The 12,435-nt window shown below is 37.8% G+C and overlaps 1 protein-coding gene across 1 annotated transcript in view; it reads left to right on the top strand.

The window, feature by feature from the left end:
• Positions 1 to 12,435, top strand: part of DOCK8 (dedicator of cytokinesis 8) — an 88,266-nt gene that overhangs the window by 19,719 nt on the left and 56,112 nt on the right. Inside the window, exons 3-6 of the mRNA XM_062600643.1 lie at positions 2,198 to 2,373; positions 6,198 to 6,269; positions 10,662 to 10,785; positions 11,966 to 12,178. Of these exons, the coding sequence (XP_062456627.1) occupies positions 2,198 to 2,373; positions 6,198 to 6,269; positions 10,662 to 10,785; positions 11,966 to 12,178 (585 nt within the window). The remainder of the gene's footprint in view (positions 1 to 2,197; positions 2,374 to 6,197; positions 6,270 to 10,661; positions 10,786 to 11,965; positions 12,179 to 12,435) is intronic.

Genomic DNA, 12,435 nt, shown 5'->3' with positions numbered 1-12,435 from the left:
AAGATACATTAATCCTTGTAGGAGTAAGGAAACATACAGTAACATTTGCACGATGAACATTTCTTCACATAAATAATTTTGAGAAATTTTCCTCCTAGTACTATAAGTGCAAATGGAGTTTCTTGGCATTATTTTTAAATAAATATATGCACAAGGAACAAAAATATCTCTAAAACTTTTACATCTAAATATCTAAAATTAAAATAAGCTAAAAAGCTGTAGAGTAAAAATAGCCTAAAACTTCTACTTTTAAACAACCTTTTAAGTAAGTAGAACGTGACTGATGTGCAAAATGGAAGATTAAAGCAAAGTTTAACAAGATGTGAAGAGGAAGCAAAAATTCCGCTCAGTGAAATGCAAAGTATTCATGACCTCATTTTTTGTGAACAGGAAAGAACACCTTTTCTAAGACTAAGTCTAGAAGTCCTTTCTGTTCAAGGAAAACTGTCACTGCAGCAAAGTCACAAGTTCTTATTCTTCACTCACTTTAGACTCAGGTGAAAATCCTATTAACTTCTGTGAGTGTATTGCCTGAGTATGTACTCAGTAGTAATGTGTGAAAACTTCATGATTTGGGCCTACGGATTTTTTTGTGAAGACAAACACTGGAATATCCCCGGAATAACCCTGGGGAAAAAAATCTTCGGTGAGATAATAGCTCCAGCAGCATTGAATATAAACGCCATATTGATATCACAGACATGGGGTCCTTCTTTTTCCCCAGATCCCACCAATAAAATCCTACAGATAGATTGTCTAATCTGTGTTTGGTCTATTTGTTGTTGGCACATGCAGTTTGGTGAAATGTAATTGGGCTGCTAATGCAAGGGAATCCTTGTTCTTTGTAGTCAAGGGTGATTTGATATTTATTCTCTACTAGAATTCCTCCTCATGACAAATTAGTTGTTCTAATATGATAACTATTTTTTCATGCTTTTACTGTATATAGGTTCCTATGGCCTTCCTTAAACTCACAGGAAATAAAAGATAGGATTTCTAGAGCTGTAGCTTTTAAGTCTATTCATTACTTCTCAAGACTATCAATAATACGGGATGCTGATGCTAGTTTCTGTATACAACTGGACAAATATTTTATTTTCTGTATGTATACAGGCTATTTTTATTGGTTACATAGCAAGTAAAAGTAAATTATCTGTATAAATAATACATATAAACACATCTATTTGTATGTGGAGCAGTTCTAGTTAGCATATCAAAGAAGTCTTTTCTTCTTCTGTTTTCAGACTAAGCAGATAAAACTGCTTCATAGCATATGCAGCTGGTAGAGCTCAGACTTGTTGAACTCTGCTCAGGACTGGATGCTGTACATAAGAATGGCTGATTAAATATGATCAAATATCATTGCTCTCTGGCAAGATGCAATGCCGTGTGCTGTAGATATGATGGATATCTGAGGTTTCTGTGATAACTTCAGTAATTTCATGCAATGGTTTGTGCAGTTACTGTGCTAACTCTCGGAAAATCCCATAATGTTAAAACTCATCAGAAATCTGTACAGATGAAGAAAATGCTTTCTTCTAGTATTGATCTTGGGTAAATCTTACCCACAACTTTGGCACTGAATGTAAGTAGCATTTCTAATAGTGAGACTTAGTGTTTTTCAGGGCAACACCTCAAAAGAGAGTCATTTTCATAATTGCAGCCACGATGCTTAGCTTTATCTAATTGCTAGTGTTTTTCATCACGTATGGTAAAGTCCGTGGACTTCTCCACTGTCAGTCACGGTCACTTCACCCACTTGCCCTTCTCCTCTGTTCTTACTTTCTGCTACCTTTTTCACAACTCTGATTAACACCATGGATTGGACAAGAAGGACTGAAGGCAGTTAACCAGAATCCTGCGGAATATGTCTTAGGAGATCCAGAATATACTTCAGTCAACTGTACTTAAACCAGCATCTGTGAAAAGTCTACAAAGAAAATAAGTGGCAATTTAGATGTAGATGTAATATCTTCCATTTCTTTTCTGGAGTTTTAGAACTTTGTTTTTCTCTTTGTTCCCCTTCTTTTTCAGCTAGCAACTATTCCCTGCATTAAATGAAGTGGCATTGTATTTAAAGTTAGAAATCTGTTTCCTATGCTTAATAAAAATGATAGTGACAAGCAGTAAATAAATAAACCTAAGTTACATAAAACCCCGCTCTACTGCTAAATAAATACCTCATTTCATTCTTTAGCCTTCATTTTATGACGTAGTTGACCCGGTGGATTTTGAAGGCTTCCTAATGACACAGCTGAACAACTTGGACTCAGAACTAGCTCATGAGCTTGGTGATTTTCCTGAAGATGACTTGGACATTGTCTTTACACCTAAAGAGTGCAGGACTTTGCAACCTTCTATGCCTGAAGATGGGTAAGAAGACTCTCTCTCTCTTTCTCCGAAACATCGCAGTGTTAAAAATAGTTTTGAAAATAAGACTGTTGGTCCAGATATCTCCCTGTGCCAGTCACTAGGTAGTTGCTTAACTTTAAAGATTTGAACATTGCCTTTGATTCTGTTAGGGCTGTTTGCCCACCTGGAGTTATGCAAGCACTAACATAACTTCCTGAGCTATCTGGAAGCAGCAGGAGTGAGATATAGGTGAACTGGGAAAAGGAAGAAGGAAGGAGTGTGAGAAATAATTTTGTAGCTGTGATCCTGAAGTTGGAAGCTGGTTCTGATTGTGTAGGAAGCACAGGACTGAGGGATGGGTTTTTTGCAAGCTATGTGTAACACGTGTTTGGTCAGATCAGTGAATATTTTTTCCTCAGGGCCTTTGTTGCTTAAGGGAGGGGCAATAAATACTTCTTTTAAAAAATTTTGAGGAGCAAATATCTGCTAATTTCTAGTGCAGGAGTCACCTCTCGATCTGGAAAGTATTAGTGAAATTATTAGGAAGTTTTCCACTATTTTCCAACAGGTTTTAAGCTAAAACAAATAACATATGTTGATCGCAAAGCTCAGTAATCCTGGAAATTTTTAAGCTGGTTAGATAAACAGAAAAACTATGTGCAACAGCAGTTTTCAGAAAGAGAAAAGAGATGCACTGGAGATTTTTATGATGTGTTTTGGAAGAGCCCTATTCATTGTATACAGAATATTCTTCAAGGATTGTTTGACTGTAATTGCTACCTTGAAATGGAACCACAAAGACATACTGTGGTTTGCAAGCAACAACAGCAGCTTCAGATCAACACTAGTTTAATCCAAAACTGCTGTGTTTGCAGAGACCAAACCATGCAAACATGTTTCAGCGGAGGGGTTTGTGTGTTGTGCTTGACTCCTTCCAATGCATCCAGGAAATGACATGTATAGTCTGTATTCTTTGTTGTGCTGAACTTCAGTATTGCTGGTTGAGCTAGCTTAGCTTGTAGTATTCTGACTTGCAGTGTAGACCTGTATCACCCTCTGTTCCTGCATACCTCCTGAAGCTCAACAAGGGCAAGTGCAGGGTTCTGCACCTAGGGAGGAATAACCCTGTGCACCAGTACAAGCTGGGGTTGACCTGCTGGAGAGCAGCTCTGCGGAGAAGGAACTGGGAGTGCTGGTGGATGACAAGTTGACCATGAGCCAGCAATGTGCCCATGTGGCCAAGAAGGCCAATGGTCTCCTGGGGTGCACTAGGAAGAGCAGGTCAAGGCAGGTGATCCTGCCCCTCTACTCAGCCCTGGGGAGGCCACATCTCGAGTGTTGTGTCCAATTTTGGTCTCCCCAGTACAAGAGAGACCTGGAGCTACTGGAGAGAATCCAGCATAGGGCTCCTAAGATGATGAAGGGACTGGAGTATCTGTCACAGGAAGAAAGGCTGCAAAAGCTGGGCCTGTATAGGCCAGAAAAGAGAAGACTAAGGGGATCTTAGCAATGCGTACAAATACTTTAAGGGGAGATAACAAGAGGATGGGACCAGGCTCTTCAATGGTACTCAGTGATAGGATGAGAGGCAGTAGGCACAAACTGAAACACAGGAGGCTTCATCTGAATGTGAGGAAAAGCTTCTTTCCTGTGTGAGTGACAGAGCACTGGACCAGGTTGCCCAGAGAGGTTGTGGAGTCTCCTTCTCTGGAGATATTCAAGGCCCGCCTGGACATGATGCTATGCAACATGCTCTGGGTGACCCTGCTTGTGCAGGGAGGTTGGACTAGATGATCTCCAGAGGTCCCTACCAACCTCAACCATTCTGTGACTCTGTGATTCTGTGATAAGTTGTAACAGCTTCTCTAATTTATTCCAGATAACAGTATAAATTAAAACTCTATCTGACAAATGCATTTATGCAGTGTCTTCTGCCCAACATATCAAGTGTGATGAGGGTAAATAGAAATGACAGCACAGATGATCTTGTGTTAAGTGTGGACTAGCTGAGACTCTTTCTCTCTAGAATTTTTGGCTTGCAAGCTCCTTTTTGGCTTGATACATCACTTTTTAAAAGTATAGAAAACACAAAGTGGTAGAAAACCCTAAGGGATTTTGTAGCATTTGCTCAGAAGATAATTTTTACTTAAAATTACACATGAATCACTCATAGAAAATATTCCAATCTTTCTTATGAATTCTTTTTTTTTTTTTTTTGGTGGAGGGGGTTAGCGGGGAAAGAGAATGAGAGAATGAGAACGGGAGTCCGTTCATATTTTGATGTTTGAAGTCCCCATTTAGTTAGATGATGAGTATAAATAGTAAAAAGGTATCCAACTTTGGAATGGGATTTAAAAAAAACAACAACAACAAAAAAATTTCTCTCCTATGCCTGTATTTCCAAGCTTATTTCCTTGTATGTCAGTTAGTTAAAAGCAGCAATAATCTCTTCGCATTTCCAGTTAGAGGATGTGTAGATTCGTGCTGTACAATCTGTTTAGACCTTATTTGCAGCTCAAGGACATTAAAATTTCTATAAGGAGTTGGTGGCAATGCTGAGATAGACAACAGAACTACAAATATGCTTTCTGCAGATTTTTTTTTCATATGTCATCTTCACATTTGCACATTCTTGCTGCCATTATCAGTATTAGTGCTTTCTCAGAAAATCCTAGTCAAGGATGCCACATTATTTGAGGGAAAGTAAGAGCACTGGAAGGACATGAACCAAAGATTATTGTATAGGCAGTGTAGTGTACTCCTGTGCTGAAGGCAGGAAACAGACACCACCAACTGGACAGGTGCCACATGCTATCATCTACTTATAAAAGTGCGTTCTTTCTGAACCAGATGCAGGAAACTGGCTATGTGCTATGTCGGTCCACCAACCAAAGCAGCACACAGTAGTCTGTCATAGTTACCAGTCAAGGACTCAGCCTGTGGTGTATCAGTTGTAACTTAGTTTTGGTAACTGGTTACAAATCTGCTGAAGAGTTCTGAGTAGAAAGAACCAAAAAAATACGCTTTCCATTTGATCCTGTATTGCAGGTTTATCCTACTTTTTTGTTTTCTTAGTTCAAAGGGCATAAGAAGTGATTTTCACAAAAGCCACTAAATTTTTCCAGACTAGAGGTAGGAGAATTACACCACAACATCATAACATCAAGTTTACAAATATCAAATTTAGCTTATAATAATTCAGTATCCAGTCTATCGGTCAGCACTGATAATTCTCTACATTAAATAAGACTTGCTGAAAAATCATAAAGTTGGAATATATTCTCAGATCTTAATGTTTACTTATTCTTTCTGATAAAAGATGCTCCTTTTGTAGAATTTCCTCCATTTCTATGAGAAATATAAAATTACACCAAAACCAGTCGATGAGATTATGTAATCCCAAGAGTCCAGGAGTTCAGGTTTCCGGAAAAATATCTTTGATATTTGCAAAAATATCTTTAAATTTTGCAAAAATATCTTTGATATTTTTCCAGCAAGTAATGTTTACTATCAAGTTTTGAAAATCAGATGTGTGGGTACCTGGGATATTTTCTTTCGTTTTGTAGAATATGGCAACTCAGTCTTATATTCATGAAATACATAGTGTGGAAATGATTACCTCCGTTAAAAGTAAGTTTGCTAATTTATAAACACAGCAACAAAAATCAGGCTGCTCAGGCGGTGCAGGTAATTCTTTAAAACTCAATAGTTTAGAAGTAAAATAAACATATAGGAAAGGACTAACAGAGAGGCCTTTATCTGAGCAGCATGCTTAGATAAATTTCTTTGTCCTTCAGGTATGGCCAAGGTACTAAAATATTTACAATATGTTGCTTTTTCTCCAGGGTTGAACTAGATTCACATGTCAGAGATTGTGTTCAGACCTACATCCGGGAGTGGCTGATTGTGAATCGAAAGTAAGTTACATATAGATAAATAAAACAAGAAATACCTTGCATCTTGTTTGACGGAGAGAAGATGTGTGTTGTAGTAAATAATCTTAAGAGTAATAATTGGAATCAGTGACTTGTCTTCAGAAGAACTGACTTTTCAGTAGTTTATTTAACTACATTTTTTTTCAGCAGGCAAGCTATGGCTAAACATTCTTGCTGCTGCTGCTTCATTATTGAGAACCATAGCAGAATTAATCATATAGTAATTTACATCAGCAATGTATAATGCTCATTTATCTGAAAAGGGAATATTGCATTTATTTTGATTCCTATTATTCTTAGGTGGCAGTTAATTGGCCAGTGTTATATACTTGGTACTCTATTATCTTTCAAAGGTATAAAACTTAGTTCTTGAATGCTTATGGTGTTTAAAATTTCTATGTCTTAAGTTCCTGAGAAAATTCCAAATGAATTATTTTCCACTGTTATTCCTCAACCAGTTGCATTTTGAATTGAGGAATACAATACTTCAGGGGATCATACGAGTCTCTAAGGTCATTCACTGCTTTCCACATACTTAATCCCGTTCTGATCTGATTGATCCTTATTTTAAAGTAGTAAGTTAGTAATAAGTAGTAGTAGCCATTCTTCCTGCTGTCCTAGAACTTTACTCGTCTGATAGTTTCAGATTCACTGCCATGTGGGTCATTTGTTCTTTGACCAATAGTATTTTTTTTATCCTTGCTGTTTACCCTCTTTGTGTACTGAGAGACAGCAGTCGTATATCCCACCTCAGCCTTTAAACTGCTGGGCTAAACAAACAGAACTCTTCTAATCTCCACTCATACTGCAGTAGCTCTACTCAGTTCATATATATATGCTCTTGAGTAGCTGGTCCTTCATCTCGACCCCTGACCCCTATTTCTTTTTCTCCTTTTATCTCATGCTTGAGCTAAAGTCTTGTGCAAGGTCTAACTCAGTTTGAACTTTATCCAATACCAAGCTTTTAAAATATGGTTTTGTTGGCTGCCCAGTCTTTTTAATTCTTGTTGGCTCTTTACTTAATATTTTTGTGCTTTTGGTGTTTATGTTTTGATGGCTTTTCCTTCTTCTTTTTATTTTAATCTAAGTAAGGAGTTTTTCCGTACGAACTCTGTAAATTTCCTAAAGAATCACAGCTTCTAAAACTATTTTAAAATTTCTTGTCAGACAACAGATGACTTAGCTAAGCAGAAACCAGGAGAATTTCCACTTGTGGCTAGATTTCCAAGTACTGACAGAACATACTGCTGCACTGGAAATATTTTTTTTTTTTTGAAAAGTCAAAACCTCTTTGTACTGTACAAGTGGCGCAAGTTGTATTGGGAAAGTGGATTTTCTGGATGTATTATATTCATTACTGAACTATTGATACTAATATTAATTTTAATTTGCACTGATCTTGTTTCGTGCTAGCTTGTTCTTTCATCAGATCAAAAGGAATAATAACGTAGGTAAAGACTACATTTGTATGTTCTTCTTTTTCGCCTCCCTGCTCTGAAATTTTGACATAATCTAATTCCTTTTGGTGCATGAAAAGGAAACAGAATGCTAGTAGCAAAAATATGAAGATTATGGGCTTCCAGCACTGCCTGACTCTATTCATCAGATTATTAGTGTAACATCCAGGTATACCATTTTATGTCAATAAGCAATCCTACATTTGGGGTTAGAATAGTTCAAAGCACAGGATCAAATCTCTGGCCATTACAAGCTTTTAATCCTTGTGGCCTTTTATTTTATTTTACCCCAGCGTCCCTCCCATTCATCAGATAGAGCTTTCTGAGGCTCCATTTCTCTGCTGCCGCTTCCTGTTCATGTCTTTGCATGTTCATGCCATGCTCTTGAGAAGCAATAGTAGCCGTGGCTGATAGAGAGCTAGTGTATTTTCTGCCATTTTGTGGTGTCCTTTTGCCCACTCTTGCTACTATCTGTGTTTTTAGTTTGATGCACATCACCAGACAGTCATCAGCATAAGCTGATGGTTGTAGAAGACTTGCCTTGTTTAATTTGCAGTTCGTATGGGGACAGAGCATTTGCTGAGGGTTATTAACTTCCTTCGCGGGTGCTGATAAAATGGATTCATTTCTGAGAACTGTTCCACAATGAGTCACTAAGAATAACTTAGCTGGTCAAGTTAGGGTTTTGCAGGCTCTCCACCTACAACGTTCAGAGCAGGGACACTAGCTCTTTACATACTGTTGCTCTGAACACACTGTTTAAGGAACCAATGTGCAACTTTGTCTCTGTACATAAAGAGGAAGTAGTAGAGTAAGAGAAGCAAACGGTAGAACATAACTATTTTTGCTCTTATATGTGCATGCAGAAATGTGCGTGCATGGAGTCACAGAAATACACATGTGTTAAAAGATTGTGTGGTGTACTTAACTATCTATCTCATTCATTTAGGTGAGGCAAATTTGCATGCAAATTCCTTATTGAGCAGTTGAATATGAGGAAAACATGATGAAGAACCCTATCAGGGAGCTGATCTTTGATGGCTGTGGCCAACAAAGCAGGCAATTTATTAAAAAATGCAAAGGATGAGATAGTGTAAAATATGCTGCAATTTCAAATAAACCAGCGATAGATTGTTATCCGGAGTCTCGTGCTGTACTTGGACATCATTCTCGAAACAGATATGAGAAGAAGAGGAATCAAGAAGGGAGTGAGAAAAAGGCAGGTGTAGAAAGCTTTCCATTGATTTGAGAAAGAATGACAAAATGGTAGTTGCCTACTTGGGAGTCAAACAAAAACCCATAGGACAGGGAGATGAATATGGGGTCTGACGATCTACTGACCTTATGATAGGAATGTGTAAATGACTTTCAACCATTCATGGCTCTGAAGGCTTTCAGCACTGCAGAATGAATAAAGTGTAGTGGCTGGTTTGATGAGGAAAGGTTCAGGGTATCAGCAGAGGTCCTTGTGTCTCCAAGCAGAGAGGTGCGTGAGAGAATGGATAGACATGTCTATTAGATCTGTTTATTTCTGCCCAGGTCTATCAAGGAGAGGTTTCCTGGTTTCTCCTTGCAGTTGTCCTTTGTTTCTTCTCTGTGGCCCATTTTCAGAATTCAGTGTATAGTTGTTCATCTGGGATGTTTACTAAAAACCAGATTTTTCCCTTTGTGAATTTTGTCATTGCATTTTTTAAAAACATAAGTCTTGCAAGAATACTGTCAGAGAAAGGCATCTTAGGTATGGCTTGTACTTCTCAAGGTCAGTGAGATCTCAGCTAATTAAACCTATCCATTAGTGGTTTATTTGCTCCTGGAGGTGGTGAAAAAATAGCAACAAAGCATCCTTTGGAAGCTAAGGTATCTTAAAATAAACTTGTGTAGAATTTCTGTCTTTCATTCTGTGTGATTAATACAATTTCAAAACAAGGTCACCTCCAAGGAGAGCTGGGTTTGTCTCTTTTATGGCTTCATTTTTCATTTGCAGTGAACTGGTAAACAATTAAAATGCACACAATTAAAATTAAAACACATCAGAGCATATAATTCAGTTACTCCCAAAATGTAATAAAAAGGTGTCTCCCTGATCAATAATTGCTTATCATGACATTTTTATGCAAGGCACTACGATGTTTTGATGTTGCTTAGGAAATGTTATGGAAAGGAAAATGAACAGAGCAGCGTATTGTAACTAAGGAGACTGATTACAAAAAAGGCTGTTACACAATTTAGCAAATTATAAGTTAAAGAAATAGAATTCTAAATGTATTTGTCATATTTTTTCAGGGTAACTTTTTTCCATCTGTCACATAAATATGACTCTGGAAAATTTTGTAAAGTTCCCAGCAGAAGGGGTTAAATTGTGCAATAGGTGACAACCCTCTTTAAAAACAGGTACTGTTTGAAAAAAACTAAATAGTTGTACCTACTTCACCCACTATACCAGCTGGGACATGCCGTGGACAAAATGACATCTCAAACAACAGCAGTAACCTCTTTAAGGTATAATCACAAGAGCAGGGATGCAACCAAAAAAAGGGAAGTGTTCCTGATCAAAATTCTTCATTGAAATAATGACTGCATCTTACAAAAAGCTCAGAATTGAATTTGTACCTAGGCCAGGTTTCTCTCTTGTCTCAGTTTGACAGTCTATTCAGATGTGATGTTAAGTAATGTTGTTCCTTTTAAACCTATTCTTAATATATATGATAGGGCTGCAGTGGGTTGGTAACACAGTTAAACATTGTGAAATATCATATGAAATTTCACATTTCATATGAAATTGTATTGTTATATTCTACTGCTCTTTGTGCAATAATATTCCCATTTTCTTAAGTTTTTTAATCCGTTTTTTCTCTGTTTTATTTTCCCTTAATTTCTTTTTGCTCCATCCTGGCTTGCTTGGGTTTCTCTGTGAAAGGAACCAAGGAAATTCAGATATTTGTAGCCTGAAAAATAAGGGATCGCGAAAAGATTTTCACAAAACTCTTCAAAAACAAACATTTGAATCAGAAACTTTGGACTCCAGTGACACAAGCTTTCAGGTATTTTCTTTTTCATTATTGGAAAAAATTATAAAATATGTTACCTTTCCTCAAAGAAAGTTGATTTACTGCTAAAGTCTAAAGGGTACTTTCTAATCGGTATGCATGTCTTGAAGAGGAAGTAGTTTCGTAATCATTATTTGTAGAGAATGGAGGGCTGATTCAGCCCTAATCTAAGAGTCAATGTGGTTGTAAAATTCAGCCTGTCATCTCAGGTTCTGGGAGGCAGAAACACCCAGATCAGACTATGTGCTAACAGCAGTGCACCAGTCTCCTTACTCTCACTCTGTGTGTGCTTTTAAACTCAAGACACCTGAAAAGTGGCTCGCTGCAACAGCTGTTCTGCTGTGATTTCAGGGCATTAACCTACAAAACATTGTAGGCAGTACTGCCATTTTGTTTGCTCATCTGATTTTTTTGCTTCTGCATTACACTGGTGTGTGCAAATGGTTTTGGAACCTTGTCTTGCATGATTGAAGTAATAGTGCTTCTACCATCAGTGAAAACAAGGCTCAGGTTTACTTTCAGCTCTGCTCAAGCAGCAAGTTACCATATCCATGAGTTGGTCATACTACCAAGCTAGTAACTTCACATTTAGGGCTATATTGGCTGTTGGTCAGATCAGATTAAAAGAAAAAAAAATCTTACTTGACATCTTTTCCAAAGATGTTATATGCCATATATATTTTTTTTCTTGTTTCCTTTAATTAGCCTGTGGAATTATTTCATCTCTATCATCTGAAAGATGTGAGAACAAATCGTTAAGTCTTACTCTTGACCAGCCTGTTTATACTCTGGAGCACACAGACAAGATAAAAAATGGATTATTGTGGTCACTAGACCTTTGGATCTCAGATAGTCTCAGCGTGCCATAACTTGGTTACGCTACCTTTCAAAACTTCTGAAAATGGCTGGAATATCCAGAGGCCTCTGTTAGGAATGAGGATCCCATGGGCCTGAGCACTGTGACCCTAAGAGAAACATTGTCCTTTCCCAGAAAAGGAAAAAAAATGGGGAGAGGCACAGAGAACGCCAGGGAAAAGACTGAGATGTACAGTAAGGAGCTACCTTGCCATCATGATAATCTTTGAAAGATAAGCAAAGAGAAACTTGAAGATGTTCCAGTGCTCAAGTCACATTTCTCTGTAAGAGGTTTTGCTGATTTGTCATTTTCCAATAGGCAGGTCCCAAGCATGTACATGTACTCCCTGAAGATGCCTCAAGAGCTACCCTCACATCGTCTGACTTTGATCTACGCAGCCTGCAGCCTGATCCCCGCTTGGAAAATCTGCTGCGGCATGTGAGCGCAGAGGAATTTGAAAGGCAAAATGAAGAAGCACGACGGAGCAATAGGCATGCCGAGCTCCTTGCCCTCTACCCTTCCGTAGATGAGGTGAGCTCGAAAGTTTTCAGTGCACAGATTATGATTTACGGTGGTGTTTATGAATGGTTTGTGGTGTTTATTTTGATTTATGGTACAGTTAGGAATGAACTGAAAGATATCAGATATGGGTTGAAAGTGTTTAACCATATTCTGTATGGATAGTAGATTTTCTTATCCACAAATATAAGATCTAAATGGATTTCTGAGAAAGGAAAAAATACATGTTTTCGGCCTTTCCCTGAAGGAACAGAGACATAGCTCTAGCT

Source organism: Rhea pennata, chromosome Z, assembly GCF_028389875.1.
Source record: "Rhea pennata isolate bPtePen1 chromosome Z, bPtePen1.pri, whole genome shotgun sequence".
Classification (NCBI taxonomy): domain Eukaryota; kingdom Metazoa; phylum Chordata; class Aves; order Rheiformes; family Rheidae; genus Rhea; species Rhea pennata.
Note: the sequence above shows the minus strand (reverse complement) of the source record. Positions and strands in the feature narration are given on the sequence as shown.